This window comes from Rhinatrema bivittatum, chromosome 8, assembly GCF_901001135.1.
Source record: "Rhinatrema bivittatum chromosome 8, aRhiBiv1.1, whole genome shotgun sequence".
Taxonomy (NCBI): Eukaryota; Metazoa; Chordata; class Amphibia; order Gymnophiona; family Rhinatrematidae; genus Rhinatrema; species Rhinatrema bivittatum.
This window is the reverse complement of record NC_042622.1, coordinates 141,629,257-141,646,916: the sequence shown is the minus strand read 5'-3', so window position 1 is coordinate 141,646,916 and position 17,660 is coordinate 141,629,257. Positions and strand designations below refer to the sequence as shown.

General features: G+C 43.9%; 1 protein-coding gene across 4 annotated transcripts in view; it reads right to left on the bottom strand.

The window, feature by feature from the left end:
- The window catches only part of PRPF4 (pre-mRNA processing factor 4), a 124,410-nt gene that overhangs the window by 38,867 nt on the left and 67,883 nt on the right, over nt 1-17,660 (bottom strand). For all 4 annotated transcript variants that reach the window (XM_029611847.1, XM_029611846.1, XM_029611848.1 and 1 more), the window contains exons 7-9: nt 10,998-11,092; nt 10,477-10,535; nt 7,393-7,516 (exon numbers count right to left, since the gene is read on the bottom strand). In XM_029611847.1, the coding sequence (XP_029467707.1) occupies nt 7,393-7,516; nt 10,477-10,535; nt 10,998-11,092 (278 nt within the window). The remainder of the gene's footprint in view (nt 1-7,392; nt 7,517-10,476; nt 10,536-10,997; nt 11,093-17,660) is intronic.

Below are 17,660 nucleotides of genomic sequence, written 5' to 3'. Positions count from 1 at the left end.
CATCTTGGAAAAAACGAAATGGAGGAACCCGAACCGAGGCTCGCGTCTCTTTAAATACGTCATTTGGAATGACGTCAGCCATCAGCAATGAATGAATATCTGTCAAAATATACTGAATTCCAAACAGTCCAAAATTCAACCTAAAAATGAATATAAGTCCAATTCACTATTCAAACCAGAGCGATGAACAGTTTTAAGACGATAGATCCACCGCTGTTCAGACTGTAACAATATCCGTTCTCGATTGCCTCCACGACAATGTACAGGGACCTTTAGTTTCTCATTGCACTGAACTGGGGCATTCATTTGATGATTTACGCTTTTGTGCGATCGATCATGTCCCTGTACATTGGCGTGGAGGCAATCGAGAACGGATATTGTTACAGTCTGAACAGCGGTGGATCTATCGTCTTAAAACTGTTCATCCCTCTGGTTTGAATAGTGAATTGGACTTATATTCATTTTTAGGTTGAATTTTGGACTGTTTGGAATTCAGTATATTTTGACAGATATTCATTCATTGCTGATGGCTGACGTCATTCCAAATGACGTATTTAAAGAGACGCGAGCCTCGGTTCGGGTTCCTCCATTTCGTTTTTTCCAAGATGGTTGAGACGTCTGGTCCCGTCTAAAACGGTAGCTGTGGTGTTATGAGATAAGATAAGTAATTGTTTCACCTTTTTACAAGTATGCAATTTCCTTTCTTTATTGATTTTATCTTAGATTCATGGCTCTACTTTGAAGTGTTTCTATACGCCCCTGAGGAAGCTTACTCAGCGAAACACCGGCCCGTGTAGGGCTCCTTTACCAACTTATACATGAAAGAGTCATTTTTCATAATAATAATGGAGGACATTTTTAATTAATTTTTGAAAAAGAAAAAGAAAAAGTAAGAAAAGATACCTTTTTGCATTAAAGTTATGATGAAGGTGAATGATAGATAAGACCGGTTAGTGTCTGCTTGAGAGTGACACATAACGTCAAGGCTTGCTGACACCTTCTTAGGCTAACATTCAATTTGTTATTTGGGTTCCACATTTTTGGGTGATTTAGGTTTCAATTACCCCAATATTGACTGGGTAAATGTAACATAGGGAAATGCTAGAGAGATACATTTCCTAGATGGAATAAATGACAGTTTTATGGAGCAATTGGTTCAGAAACCAACAAGAGAGGGCACAATTTTAGATCTAATTCTCAGTGGAGCACAGGATTTGGTGAGAGAGGTAACGGTGGTGGGGCCACTTGGCAATAGTGATCATAACATGATCAAATTTGAATTAATGACTGGAAGGGAGACAATAAGCAAATCCATGGCTCTAGTGCTAAACTTTCAAAAGGTAAACTTTGATAAAATGAGAATAATAGTTAGAAAAAAACTGAAAGGAGCAGCTACAAAAGGTAAAAAAGTGTGCAAGAGGCGTGGACATTGTTAAAAAAAAATACTATCCTAGAAGCAGAGTCTAGATGTATTCCACACATTAAGAAAGGTGGAGACAGATGGGGGTGGATCCAAGATGGTCGCTCGATAGACTAGCTCAGCATCGGCTCTCTTGGGCGTGAATACTTTTTCATTTTTTCTTGCTGTAATTTTCCTGCGATGGGGATGAAACGCAAGCAGAGGACTGAACCTTACCCTACGGTTCCCTTGACGACGCCATTCTCCACCCCGATGGACGTCCATGTTGTGCGCAGCGACACGATGTTGGGGCTTCAGCCACTGGAGAGTGGGGGAGGGGAAATGGAGTTCCCTTCTCTCCCTGGCTCACTATCACCACTTAGCCCCACAGAGGGAACACCGCCGGACAATCCTGCCATGATGAGAGGTGCCCTGGAGTTGAGGGGGACGCCGTTAGACCAAAGTGCCGAAGGGCAGAGCCCATAGGGTTCAACAGGGCAACAACAACAGCAGAGAGCCCGAATTTTCCATCAGAGCAAATCGGTACAAAAGAAGAGGTATTGCTGGGAAAGCCTGCTGGTACTGCCGGAAAAATTCCTACCTTGAGAATATCAGCTGTGGTAAGACCTGCAGTTCTCTCACTCAAGATCATTTGGGAAACTATAGTGGAAATGAGACTTTCTATATTACAACAATTGCTTCCTGTTAATGTTAAATTTAAAGAGCTGGAGGATAAAATCAAGGTGCTGTCTAATATAAATACAGAGTTGGAACAACAAGTATCTTCAATTAGAACTCAAAAAGTGGAGTACAACAAGTTCAGTCAGTAATGACTAGAGAAAGAAGCAACTTATCTTTGAAAGTGGAAATTTTGGAAAACATGGTTAAAAAAACAGAAACCTGAGATTCATAAACTTTTCTCAAGTACTGATAAATCCTCCTAGGGAGGTATTTAAACTATACCTTATGGAAATTCTCCAAGTTACAGAAAATGCAATTCCACCAATTTCAAATATTTTCTACCTGCCAAAGTTTAGAAGAAATGAAGCACAAAATGAAGGAATAGCATCTTTAATGCTAGTCTATGAGCAAACCTTAAATATTTTAGCTGTTCTGGAAACCTCGGATACTGAATTGGCGGTTCCTGCGACATTGATAGTGACTTCAGCACTTAAGCCGGATAAGGAATGGCTAATGAGATTGTGTCTTAGGCATAGAAATGATTTATTTTTAGGATGCAAAGTTAGAGTACTCCCTGATGTCTCACGTGAGACCCAAAAAAGGAGGAAAGCTTTCCTCCTATTGAGACCACAGGTCTTGCAAATTGGGAGGGGGCCTTCTTTCTAAAATTTCCATATAAGTGCATGGTAAAGTATAATAACAATACGTACGTATTTTTTATGCCCCGCAATTAACACAGATCCTGACAGGAAGATCCCCCGTGATACCAGCAGAGTCCAGCTTAAATACATCAAGTTCCCCATAAATGGAATTGGTTGCTGTAGTTGCTGTTATACTATTGAGAGATTTCTTTGTTTGTAGAAAATATTTATTTAGGTTGAGGTAGATCCTCCCCCCCCCCCCCAATGAGGACATTATTTAGAGAGAACATGCCATACTGGGTCAGACCAAGGGTCCATCAAGCCCAGCATCCTGTCTCCAACAGTGGCCAATCCAGGCCATAAGAACCTGGCAAGTACCCAAAAACTAAGTCTTTTCCATGTTACTGTTGCTAGTAATAGGAATAAAGAATTGTTATAATTGTTTGTAATGTAAAGAATTATATCCTCTATATTTCTGTTCAAGATTTTTATCTTGTAGTTATTGAAAATGCCTAAAGAAAGAAAAAAAAAAGAAAGGTGGAAGGAAGGCAAAACGATTACCGGCATTGTTAAAAGGTGAGGTGAAAGAGGCTATTTTAGCCAAAAGATCTTAATTCAAAAACTGGACGAAGGATCCAACAGAAGAAAATACGATAAAGCATAAACATTGGCAAGTTAAATGTCAGATATTGATAAGACAGGCTAAGAGAGAATTTGAAAATAAGTTGGCTGTAGATGCAAAAACTCACAGTAAAAACTTTAAAAAATATATCCGAAGCAGAAAGCCTGCGAGGGAGTCAGATGGACAATTAGATGATCAAGGGGTTAAAGGGGCACTTAGAGAAGATAAGGCCATTGCGGAAAGATTAAAAGATTTCTTTGCTTCGGTGTTAACTGAAGAGGATGTTAGGGAGATACCCATTCTGGAGAAGGTTTTCATGGGTAATGATTCAGATGGACTGAACCAAATCACAGTAAACCTAGAAGATGTGGTAGGCCTGATTGACAAACTGAAGAGTAGTAAATCACCTGGACTGGATGGTATACACCCTAGAGTTCTGAAGGAACTCAAAAATGAAATTTCAGATCTATTAGTAAAAATTTGTAACCTATCATTAAAATCATCCATTGTACCTGAAGACTGGAGGGTGGCTAATGTAACCCCAATATTTAAAAAGGGCTGCAGGGGTGATCCGGGAAACTACAGACTAGTTAGCCTGACTTCAGTGCTAGGAAAAATAGTGGAAAGTGTTCTAAAGATCAGAATCACAGAACATATAGAAAGGCATGTTTTAATGGAACAAAGTCAGCATGGCTTTATCCAAGGCAAGTCTTGCCTCAAAAATCTGCTTCATTTTTTTTTTGAAGGGGTTAACAAACATGTAGATAAAGGTGAACCGGTAGATATAGAGTATTTGGATTTTCAGAAGGCATTTGACAAAGTCCCTCATGAGAGGCTTCTAAGGAAACTAAAATGTCATCAGATAGGAGGTGGTGTCCTTTCATGGATTACAAACTGGTTAAAAGACAGGAAACAGAGAGTAGGATTAAATGGACAATTTTCTCAGTCAAGGGGGGTGGGCAGTGGGGTACCTCGGGGATCTGTACTGGGATCCGTGCTTTTCAAAATATTTATAAATGATCTGGAAAGGAATACGAGTGAGGTAATCAAATTTTCAGATGATACAAAATTATTCAGAATAGTTAAATCACAAGCGGATTGTGATAAACTGCAGGAGGACCTTGTGAGACTGGAAAATTGGGCATCCAAATGGCAGATGAAATTTAATGTGAATAAGTGCAAGGTGATGCATATAGGGAAAAATAACCCATGCTATAGTTACATGATGTTAGGCTCCATAGATCTAGGTGTCATAGTGGATAATACATTGAAATAGTTGGCTCAGCGTGCTGTGGCAGTCAAAAAAGCAAACAGAATGTTAGGAATTATTAGGAAGGGAATGGTGAATAAAACGGAAAATGTCATAATGCCTCTGTATCGCTCCATGGTGAGACTGCACCTTGAATAGTGGGGCAGATGTTATAAATCTGTGCACATACGTACTTTTGTTCGCGCACCAGGCGCGAACAAGAGTACGCGAGATTTCAACAGATACGCGCGTAGCCGCGTGTATCCATTAAAATCCGGGGTCGGCTCGCGCAAGGCTGCCCAAAATCGGCAGCCTGTCTCCGTTCCCTCCCCTCCCCTACCTAACCCACCCCCCGGCCCTATCTAAACCTCCCCCCTACCTCTATCTCGAAAGTTACGCCTGCTCGAAGGCGGCGTAACTTTGCGTGCGCCGGGCCGGCTGCCGCGCTCCATGTTCCGGTCCAGGGGCTGCTGTCACGCCCCCGGGCCGGAACCACACCCCTGGACACGCCCCCGAAACGCCACATCACTCCCGGCAAGCCCCCTGACACGCCCTTCCATGCAAGCCCCGGGACTTATGTACGCCGCCGAGCCTATGCAAAATAGGCTCGGCGCACGCAGGGGGGGTTTGGGGTAGGTTTTCGGGGGGCACGCGCGTATCTTACGCGAGTACCCCTTTGAAAATCTACCCCACTGTGTACAATTCTGGTTGCCACATCTCAAAAAAGATATAGTTGTGATGGAGAAGATACAGAGAAGGGCAACCAAAATGATAAAGGGGATGGAACAGCTCCCCTATGAGGAAAGGCTGAAGAGGTTAGGACTGTTCAGCATTGGGAAGAAATGGCTGAGGGGGGATATGATAGAGGTCTTTAAGATCATGAGAGGTCTACAACGGGTAAATGTGAATCGGTTATTTACTCTTTCGGATAATAGAAGGATTAGGGGACACTCCATGAAATTAGCATGTAGCACATTTAAAACTAATCAGAAAAACATTTTTTTTACTCAGTGCACAATTAAACTCAGGAATTTGTTGCCAGGGAATGTGGTTAGCGCAGTTTGTGTAGCTGGGTTTAAAAAAGGTTTGGATAAGTTCTTGGAGAAGTCCATTTCCCTCTAGTAATCAAGTTGACTTAGAAAATAGCCACTACTATTACTAGCATCAGTAGTTTTTGGGTACTTGCCGCCTGGATTGGCCACTGTTGGAAACAGGAGGCTGGGCTTGATGGACCCTTGGTCTGACCCAGTATGGCATGTTCTTATGTTCTTATGACTGACACTAGGACCGGTGGAGACCACCACAGACCCCCGGCATTGATGGAGGATAGGCCTCTATGCCACAGAGTCACTTCAGGGGCATCCTGGCAAGCGCCGGCACCAACCCGAGCCTGGCACCGTACATCAATAGGGTCCAGTGCCGATTCTTCCTCAGCTTCCCTCAGTGCCTGGCCCGGTCTTTCCCTGGTGCCGAGGTCAAAGAAGACGACCCCAATTGGTTGACCTGGAAGAGACTGACAGAGGCCAGTCTCCAGCACTCTTATCTGCCAGCGGCATTGACGGAGCGGACAGCCCTGCCGATGTCGATGGCTCAGTGCCATCGGTGCGGCTCCTCGGTCCTTTGGCGTTAATGCCACCGATGCCTATGGCTCGAACTTTCTTGCCCCAAAGAGCTTCTCCATCTTGTCGAGTCAAGTGCGATGTCACTTCAGGGTCATTTGTCGCACAGGCGACTCCCCTTGACATCTTACGATGTCCCCAGGCAGAGGATGCACACATCATGTGGGTCCATAATGGACATAGTCCGCGGGCACTGAAGGCACCGATGAAAGCCTGAAGAGGCCATGACGATACGAACTGAAGAGGTGAAAAACAGAAATTGAGGCAGCGGGCGACTGACGCTGGCGGGTACCAAGGTACTGCTGCCATGGGGGACAGAATCAAAAAGAAACTTACCAAATCCCCAAAAATCCCTGACTAAGACACAGGGGAAACAAGAGGGACCCGGACATGAGAAAAAATGAAAATGATCGGTGGAAAGCTTTCCAAATACTTTTGGAAAAGAAAAGAAACACAAGCTCTGTAACTGCGATGCGACAGCTCCGCGGAAAGAAAGAGACTGAAGAGGGACCCTGTGTGGATGCCCAGTATGCCAGTTAAAGTTTTAGAAACTTTGATATAAGTCTTCCAAGCCGGGCTCCATCCGATGATGTCAATCATGTGTGAAGACTAGCATCTTGCTTGCCCTAGGAGAATAATAAATCTTTCCTTTCAATTACTTTAATTTGTCTTTCTCCAATGTATTTAAGAGGCATTTTAATCTAATTCGGGTGTAGCAACTCCAATTCCTGAGAAATGGTTTTCACAATATCCAAAATATGTCAACTCACATGACCCTGACAAAACTGTATGCAAAGTTTAAGAAAAAGTAATAAAACCACAAAACAAAACCAAAATAAGAGAAAATTATAACTTTTGCCTTGTTCCTAAAAATTTGTGCTGCCACACAAGTTTCTAAAAAAAAAAAAAAATTTCACATTTGTAAGATTACCCTCAGTCTCCCTACCACAGATTTCTATTTTAAAATTATAAAATCTAATTAACTTGTCATTTTTTTTTTTTAGTTTATATTCAACTAATAGTTGATATTTTGCTGGATCCAACGTCCACTATGATGCAATCAAGAAGAATTAAAGCTGTTTTGTTAAAATGTCAACTGTCTAGGTATCAGATATATCATAGTACTCCATTTTTCCTGTACAATTTCCACACTGTATCAAAGAATAAGAAACAATTCTGACCTGTCCAAATTCCAGAGTTTGACGGAACCATCAGCTGCACAAGATGCAAGGTTAACATCCTTTTCATCCAGGTATATCATAGACTTGGGATGGAACACAATGGCTCCCACATTTGTGTTGTGACCTTTATGGCAGTAAATAGAATTAAACGCTTATCTCATATTTTTTAACGGTGAGAAATGAGAATTAAATTAATACGGTATCACGCACTGGGGTACATGCTCTGATAATTTACTATTTCACCTTACATTAATAATGGACTGATGGGGAAGAAAGACTAAATAAGTCAGTAGAGATACCAAGTTACTTCTGGTTTTGTTTTCCTAAGAATTTGTGGATTTAAAGTTTTTAGCCAATGGCGATCACAGAAATGAGAATTTCTGAATTCTGACAATCCTGATCAAGGAACAAAACTGAAGTCCTTGATATCTCTGCATTTCCAAGAATGCTTAGTAATGGCAATATAAAAACCAGCACACTACCCATTACCTTGATGCAAGGTGGCATACTGCCTCTTTTGCCTTCTTTCTAAGCCTCTACATTGACTTTCTCTGCCATCAATGCCAACTCCAAACACAATCGGGCCGATGCAATCTGGTGCTCTCGACCGAGCGCACCGTTAGCCCCCATTTGGCCACACGTTTTTGACGCGCTATTTTAACCCCTTATACAGTAAGGGGTAATAGTGCGTCAAAAACGTGCGGCCAACCCCCCCCGAAACTAATTTTACTGTGCTGCACATTTTACTCTCAGAAATTAACTCCTGCCGGCACCGGGAAAGTGTACAGAAAAGCAGAAAAAACTGCTTTTCTGTACACCCTCCGACTTAATATCATAGCGATATTAAGTCGGAGGCCCCAAAAATAAAAATTTTTTAAAAATCCAAAAAAAAAAAAAAAAAATCATCTGCCCGCGGCTCATGGGTTCGGAAGACGGACGCTCAATTTCGCCGGCGTCCATTTCCTGAACCCATGGCTGTCAGCGGGTTCGACAACCGACACCAGTAAAATTAAGCATCGGCTGTCAAACCCGCTGACAGCCACCGCTTCTGCCAATAAGGAGGCGCTAGGGATGCCCTAGTGTCCCTAGTGCCTCCTTATTAGCGCAGGCACTCATTTGCATAGTGGATCATGCGTCCAGAAGAATGGCATAGGCGTGTGTCGGGAGAGCGGGTGCTTGCCTCGGAGCGCCAGCTCTCCCGCGCACTTTACTGCATCGGCCCGAATGTCATCTATGAGCACAGTAAGGGATGGACACCAGAAGGGATCTCTTTGCTATATCAGATGATTAGAAGGCACAGGCACAATCCTTTTCAAGCATGATACATCTTCATACTCTTATTGAGATTAGCTAGCTAATAAGACCTCACACACAGCTGAGAGAGAAACAGCATCTCCATCAGGGGTAGATTTATCAATAGGCAGAGTAGGCAACTGCCTATGGGCAGCTGCCCTGCTGTGTTACATCATCAGTGCAGTGCTATGCCATCTTCTTGGGGGGAGAAGGGGGTGGGGAGGGGGTGGAAAGGAGAAGCCAGCAGGTATAAATCTGCTTCCAATCTTCACACTGTTTTATTCTTCTGTACTAACCTGCTGAGAGCACTGCAGAGCAGTGCCCTCATCAGCCTGAAGAGTGAATAGCCCATGGGTGTTTCAGGATTTGGGACAATCAGTATCAGCCACTGGGATCAATTTGATCCCTCCTAGTTACAGTTTTTATTATTAATCCCTTACGGATTCCTAAGTGATTTACAAATGACATTATTTAAAACAAACAAAACAACATTACCAAACTCATTATCTTAGATCAGAAAAAGACGATCTCTGTAAATATCTACTCAAAAGCTTGCTTGAATACATACAATTTTGGCACTGATTTGAAAGCCTTTGAATCCTGTCAAGCAAAATGCCTCTGGAAGTGAGCTCTAAATGTTGGGAGCTGTTATTGAGAAAGCTGACTCTCTGGTTTCAGTTAACCATGCTTGTCTCACTGAAGGACAGTCTAGGAAGCCTCTTTGTGACAATCTGAGTGATTGACTCAGATTATAAATTCTCAAGAGGGCATTTGCCCAAGGAAGTGAATGCAGTTTCAATAATTTATGGACTATTATTGCAATTTTAAAGGTGATCCGATGGTATATCAACAGCCAATGCAGGTCAATTATAACTGGAGGAATGTGCTAGCTTCAGCTTTTACCAGAAATCAAATGTGCAGCTGCATTCTGCAGAATCTGAATTGCCCTTAGCTTGTTTCAAGCACTCCAACAGAGATCACTGCAATAATCCACGATTGGGAGGATGGAGCCTGGGTTTTAAGCCACAAAGAACATATAGTTTAAAAAATCCTGCCTTAGTCACAGATTTTATATGATTGGAGAATGATATATATCTATCTATCCATTTCCCATAGATTTCTTAACTTGAGGAAGGATAGAGAACACGACACTCTCAATGGTCAAATAAATTGGAAAGGGGTTATTGATATGATGATGGATGATGGTAAATTCTGACTTTTAAATGCTCAAAACCAGTTTATTATGCTGTAACCATTGTTTTATAGTAGACAAGCAAATCTGAATGATTTCATCTGTATCTGACCAATCTGAGCATGTGTGAATGAAAAATTGAAGATCGTCAGCATAGATTTGATAACCGTCACAGAGATTTGCTAATATCTTGCTGATTGGTGGCACATAAATGTTAACTAGTAGTGCAGAAAGAGCAGAGCTTTATAGGACACCAGTAGACATACTGTAGATGACCAAAGAGAAGCTTTAAAGCTATTTTGATCCTGCTTGTATTATCCTCCACCACTGTAAGGTTTTGCTGGATGATATGAAGTACCAATATGGCTGAAGGCTTGGATGGAGACTTTCTCTTAGGCTAAATCATGCGATGGCAATTTCTTACCACCAGGGGTCATCTATCTAGCATGATAGCTAGCTTTCTTCCTTAGCACACCTTCGCTGCGACAAGCCAGAAATCTAACATAGAGGAGAGTCTGGCTTGAATCTGCAGAGCAACCTATAAACCCTAGAACACAGCTCAGCCTAGGAGGATCAGATGCAATAAAAGAATACATTACCTCTCAGTGTTTTAACTAGACTGCAGTCAGGCACAGACCAGAGTTTACACAGTCCACTCCTATTAAACAAACATGAAACATTATTAGAACCAAAATACCAGACCCCCTAAAGGATTAATCAATGTAAATCAAAATTATACAATAAAAATAAATACTGCTGAACCATCAGGATGAAGCAAATTCTCACACAGCTCACATTAGTCTGAACATATGAAAACTAAAGGGAAAAAAAACCTCAAGACATCAACTACATGATTTAACCAGGAAAGTAAAATTATTGTTCAAGTAATCCAAATGTCAAAATACAAGAATAGAAATCTATGGGGGAAGATGGGTAGGTAAGCATCAATCAGAGCCCAGTCAGTAAAAACCATGCCCACCCTCCTTCAGTAGTATGTACTTTCAAACAAGGACCCTTTCACTTTCTTTTCCTGCAAGCAGAGCCAAATTCACAGTTCATCACTTCTTGTTCCTGTCCTTTATAGGTACCACCATGATGCACACTGCAGTGATAAACTTACCAGCAGGCAGTAGCCAGGAGTTTGGAGTTTGGACTGAAATGGCAGTATGAGATTGGCCGGTCATCCCCAATCTGACTGCAGAAGTTATTTAAGGACTGAAAGGCAAAAGAGAGACAGAATTAGTTCCTGGATGAAATTTTTCTTCATTCTGGGAGGTAAAGGAAAAATGGATTTAAAAAATGACATTCATTCTTGGTTGATAAGCAGGGCTGAATGCACGTGGATGATGCTGAACAGACTCTTCTCGCCTAGCTCACAGAGAGTTTGCTCTACCGAACAGGCACTGAAGTTCCTGCACACACTCTGCCTCGTATGTTCCTCAGTATTTTTTGGCTGAGCTTCTGCACAGTCATATACCCTTTCTCAATCTGTTGGTACTTTGTAGATTTCTTCTTAAACTCGCTTTGAGTTGCCTCACTGCCTCAGCAGCTCCCCAACAGCACTTTCCAGTTCTATTAGAAAAAAATAAATAAAAATAAACTCACCTTAAATTTTGTACAAAAAGTATTAGGAATGTCTGGCTCCAAGAAGACCACCTTCTAGTGGCTTCAAGGATTATGTGTGTGGCTAGCAGATGTTCATCACCAACAGCCACAATATTTGTTGCAAATGTCTGGGGCCAGACTATGACACATCCAACTGGTATGACTGCTGCCAGATGTCACTGAGGTCCAAGAACTAGGCCTGGAAGATGGAAAACATTCACAGGACAGTGAAAATCCAGGGTCATTCCTCCTCTTGGTGCAGAGCCTCCTTGGGCTCTCTCCATGCAGATTTGAGCAGGAACTCCTCGAGCAAAGCTTCCCCTTCTGTGGTGCCAGTTCTCAAGTCCACCACTCTGCCAAGATTGAGCAAACTGTAAAAGCATCTTGAACAAGGGTCGGTGAGCCCTCTGCATCCCTGCAAGGCTCACTGGCACACAAGAAAAAAGAAGCACTATGAGTCGGAGCCAGCGGTGCAGTCGGCACTCCCGAAGCTAAGGTCAGGATCTGTCCTATCAATGCACCCAGTACTGTCAATGCACCAGTCCCCTGGCATCGATGACACACCAGCCCTTGGCATCTACATCTTGGGCTTCGATTCAGCAGATGCAACTATTCGCTCCATTGACACATCCAGCTTTAGAAAAATCAGCATTCTATATTTGGACCACTGCTTCCCAGCCCCATCAGTGCACTTAACACACTCGAAGGAAGAACAGTCATTGAAGGGCCCTGAAAGTGATTCATTGCACTTACCTCCCACAATGCTGACATCCTTATCTCTGTCCTGTCTCTTTGATCAAGAATTTCTTCTGGAGACTCTGGATCCAATACGCTCCATTGTGCCCCTGGTTTCCATGCATCTACCAGTGTAGTTGACTTTGGAGAGGTTTCCCTCCTGGAGGTCCACTAGGAGCTTCTCAGGATGATGACCCCATCCTGGTCATAGCAGCTTATAGACCAGGCAGAACTGAAGACTCTTTGCCTCACTGGCAGCAAGTGACAAGGAGGGCACCCTTCAACCTCTCCTGTCCAAAGTGGCGGATTTGTTACCTCAAAGAGGAGACTCACTTGCACCTCAGGAGTTCCCATTAGAGGTCCTAGTGGTTGGATCTAGCCCCTAACCATCTTTTCTCTGTGGAGAAATCCAGCCAGTCTGAAGAAGTGGCACAAGACGCCATCAGCTGGAGCATGCCCTGAAAATATCTCCCTCCAAGATGACTGAGAGCCCCACTCCAATTACCTTCATCATCATTGGGATCGTGGGGTAATGTCTCTTTGCCTCTCGATTCTGAGAAAGGGTCTACCTCAGACCCCCTATCTGATCTGCTGATGTATGTTTTGACCCCAGATGTCTCATACACCAATTTCTTGAAAAGCTGAATAAAGCAATGGAAATCAACATCTATAATTTCAAGAACCCATGCATCAAGGTCTTCAGCCTTCTCTGGATTCTGGAAACACTGTTCAAGCCTGCAACGATCTTGGTTCATTGATCCTATGGAGTTTACAAAACAAGGATCACGAGAGAGTCTAGTTTCCTATCCCTCTATAGCCAAGAAACTGGACCTGAAATATAAAGTGCAACAAACCCGAGGGGTTTAGAGTAGTCTAGCTACAACATCAGTCAGTGGTGGTAGAGTCAGCATTATAAATGGGCTAAAAAGACTAGCATTTTCTCCAGGACTGCCACCCTCTCCCGTAAGGGCCCTAGGTTATTGGACAATTTTGGGAAATGCCTTCTAGAGCTCAATGCTTAATGCCCACATAAGCGGCCCACATGATACAATACTTACACAGTTGTGTCGACAAGCTAAATGCCCTGGTAGAGTAGCTGGACAGAGAGCAGGAAAACATCAGTGGGCTCTTCTGGACATAGAGGAACGTGTCATCTTCTCTGCTCAGCATATGATTTGTTCAATACTATAGAAAGATCTTCTGCAGCAGCCAGTGGAGCATGCTGGAGGACTTGGTTAAGAGCAAGTAGATTGCGTGAAGCTGTTCATTACCAATGTCCAATGTACTTTGTTTGGGGGATAACCTCTTTGAAGACAAGGTCAGAGATCCAGCCACCCAAATAAAGGAGCAGCATGCCATAGTTCAGTCTCTATCGGCAGAATCTGAACCACCATCTTCCTCTAAGCATCCTTACTTTGCTTTTAAATGCCCCTTCTCCCAGAGACTCCCCCCTTCTGCAATTTCAACAGCCTAGCGTGCCACATATGTTATCACAGCAGCAGCTTCTAGCACACAGATATCAGTGGGAGAGGCATCAACCAAATGTTCCACAACAGATTCAGCCAAAACCTGAGCCCTGTTTTTGACAACTCTTGAACCTCAGGCCACAAACTGCTATGGTAGAGGAGGGGATTCACCTTTTTCAAGAAGAGAAGCAGAAAATTACCAAGGATGGTGGGTCCTCAAAATTGTGGAATCTGGTTACTATTTGTGTTTCTCCTGTCCCCCAGCATTGGATCAATGTTTGGCCTTCAATCTGGATCTGTCTCATTGAACTCAGCTCCATCTCAAGATAAGAGTCACTTCTTAATTAGCAGGCAATAGAACCTGTCTTGCCCAAATTCCTGCTATTTCCTTATCCCCAAGAAGTCAGGGGGATTGAGACTCATCCTGGAATTAGAAAGATTGAACAGCAGCCCGTTATGGGAGATATTCAAAATGAACCCTGCCTTCATTCAAGTGGGAAACTGGATGTGCACCCTGAATTTGAAAGATACATATGCTCATATACCCAGACACTGTCACTGGAAATATCTCTGGTTCACAGTGAACTCACCTCACTACCAATTTAAGATTCTCCCTTTCAGGCTATCGGCAGTCCCAAAGGTCTTCACTAAATGCCTAATGAATGGTAGTGCCATTAACCTTGGTCACCAGGAAAGGTGAGTCTTCCCTTGCTTGGAAGACTGAGTAGCAATGAGGTCTTACCAAGCAGGAATGCTGGACTCCTTGCAGAGGATTTTGGGAAATATCCCAATTCTTGCTAATAAGGACAAGCAGCTAAGATGGAACCTCGAACATCAGTAAAAATGGATATTGGTCTATTTGGGCTATGCTCAGCTAAATGCAGAGAAAATAGACAGGGCCTGTTCTGCCACCGGCAGCCAAAAGCAGGGCTGTGTACGTGACAAGCCTGAAAGATTTATTAACCTTGCTAGCTGAGCTGGCACCAAAATGGGGCCAAAGGAAACACCAGCACAGATGGTCTAGTGTAGGAATTGGACCTGCAATAACAATGAGACCTCTTTTTAAAGCTCCTAATGTCCATCCGGGATCACAGTTTATCAGAGCTCTGTCAAATCAGAACCACTGTCATTCATGAGAACTGATCGCTTGACGAATCTGCGGATGAGAAAAAGTACTGGTAAAAAGCACGGGAAGGTCTGTTGATTGAAAGCCTTAATTATGCATTCACCTATGCATGAGCTGCTGAATTATGCATAAATGAGCCCTTGAAAAATAGCAGGGTGCAAGTACTCAGGGTCAGCCAATTGAGACGCATCTGAAGAGGAGGTGACCTGTCTGAGTGCTGTGGCTTTCCATCCCTGCTTTGCCCCCATGCATCCTGGGCTGAAGAGACTTGCGGAGACAAGGTCGAAAAGACTGGAGAATTGAACAGTCTGTCGTTTTGGTGGCCGTGACTGTCCTCTCTGCAACTGTGCTGGAGACCGGTGAAGGGAGGCATCTTTCGACCAGCCCGAGAACATAAGCTACTGCCAGCTTCATGGTAAGAACCTGGGCTCCATTTCCTACCCTGTGGGTTATTAAGATAGAGCTTATTAGCATTCAAAATAAGTCTCAGCTAAAGAGAGGTGAAACCAGCAGAAATTAATGGCAATTGGATAAGCGCTAGATGTTAAATATGTTTTTGTAACTATTGTTTTTCCTATTGCCTGTGTCCCCAATTGCCTGTGTATTTCCTGATGCAGTGTTAAGCTTAGCCTTGTGTAATTTTGGAATAAAGAAGATTTGTTTTGTTTGGCAGTTTGGCTAATTTTCTAACAAACAGGAGGGTTGCTGGTAAATAGTAGGTACATACATAAAGGGAGGTGAGGTTAGAAATCAGAGCTCTTCTCCCTACAGGAAGATCCAACGCCTTCTGTCGCCAGGGTTCATAATCAACTTCGCTAAGACGAACCTTGCTCCTACTCAAACAATCAAGTTTGTTGGGGAATAAATAGATTCCCTAGAGGAGAAATTACTCCTCCCATTGGAGCAGCTTTTTTGACTTTGATCCTTAATCTAAAACATATTACAGTGGAATCAAGTCTCAGCCTGAGAAGTTCTGGTTATCCTGGGGCATAAAGTGGCAGCACTGCATGTAGTTCCTATGATCCATTCAATATGAAGATTCTCCAGTGGAGCCAGTTGTCACATTCTGTGAAAAGTCCCTACAGATATGACAGGGTCTCTCCAGTGATGGCTACATCCAAACATCCTGGAGATATGTGCATGTTTTCAACGTTCTACCTCATCAAGTAATACTGGCAATGGATGCATCCACAAGGGGATGGGATGCACACACAGGCTCCTTTTGAACCCAAAGGATCTGGCAGACAACAGAACATCTGTTTCAGCTCAACCTCTTGGATTTATAAGCATGAATTAAGAGGGGGTTTTTTTTGGTTTTTTTAACATCTCCTTAGGAAAAAGAGAATTCTGATCCAAACAGAAAACCAAGTAACAATGCTCAAATGAACAAGCAAGGGAACACAAGGTTGTGGAGCATGTGCCTAGAATCTGGTAGTGGGTTTGCAGCCACAAAGTCCTCCCAAGAGTGTCCATTGCTCTGTGGTCCTTCTCTGGTGGTGCTAAGGAATGAGTCCGAGAGCACTTGGCTCTCTTGAGGGCGGATTTGACCAGCACGACTGGTGGGGCAGCTGATGCTTAGCGAATCTGGTAGCCTTCGGGACGAGGTAGACCTTGTCCGCCTTCTTCTTAACAGGAGGCACTGTGAGGGGGGTGTTCCATATCCTCAGCAGCAACTCCTTAAGGATCTCATGTACCGGGACCGCCACAATCTCCTTAGGAAGCTCCACGAATTGGAGGATCTCAAGCATTTTGTGCGTGTCATCCTCCTCTGTCAACAACTGGTCTTCAGGCAGAAACTATCTTTGCTCCTCTGGAGGAGAAGATTCTAGAAGAGGACTCTGAAATGTCAACCCCCCCCCAAGGGTCATAGGGTTCCTCATCCTCACTGTAAGCTACAGGGGATGTAGGTGCTTGGCCTTTGTCCAGAGGTAAAACTGATTTGGGGGGGGGGGGGGGCAGGCCTCTGTGTCTCTGCCAGCCTCAGTGGAGCTTTCTCCTCAGAGGAACTGACGATGACCATCACATCAATAGGAGGCGGCCTTGGTACCCCACCAGTCACTGATGCTGTCCAGGAACCGACGCCAGCTGGTTCAGTAACGCACCAATAAGCACATTGAGCTTCTCCAGAAGTGATATGAGAATGGGCGGCACTGGGTCCAGTGTCATTGGTGCCATAGGACCGAAGCCCTGCAACACCCATTCCACTGCTAGCTGGACTCAGTGCTCCAGCTCCTCCTCAAACGTTGCCGATTCCAACATCCATTGGGAGGAAGGAGGGGTGGCCAGATCCTCTTTGAACACTCAAGGTGGATTGGTGATTGGCATTAGGACATTGTGGACCCCTGGGACTGATAGATGATTGGCACTTCTCGCCACGGGGCCTCTTTAGGGGCATCGTGGTAAAAGCCAATGCATCCCCATGCCCGGCACCATGCAATGATGGGGGCCGGTGCCAATGCTTCTTCAGCTTCCCTCGATGCTTGGCCCGATGCTTCCCTGGTGCCAAGCCCGATGATGAGGAACCAGATGTCCTCAGCCTGGAGAGATCCTAACTACATTGATGGAATAGATGATCCGGTTGATGGCTTGGTATCCATCAGTACGGCTCCTTGGTCCTTTGATACTGATGCCGTGGATGCTGATGGTTCGGACTTCTTTAACCCAAAGAGCTGCTTCATCTTGTCGAGTTGAAGCAGATATTTCTTTGGGGTCATCTGGGCGAATAAACAGCAACCCTGGACGTCAAGTGATGATCCCAGGCAGAGGACACACATCTCATGCGGATCCGTGATGGACATGGTCTTTGGACATCGGGGGCATCGCCGAAAAATGGATGTGGCCATGTCGGACC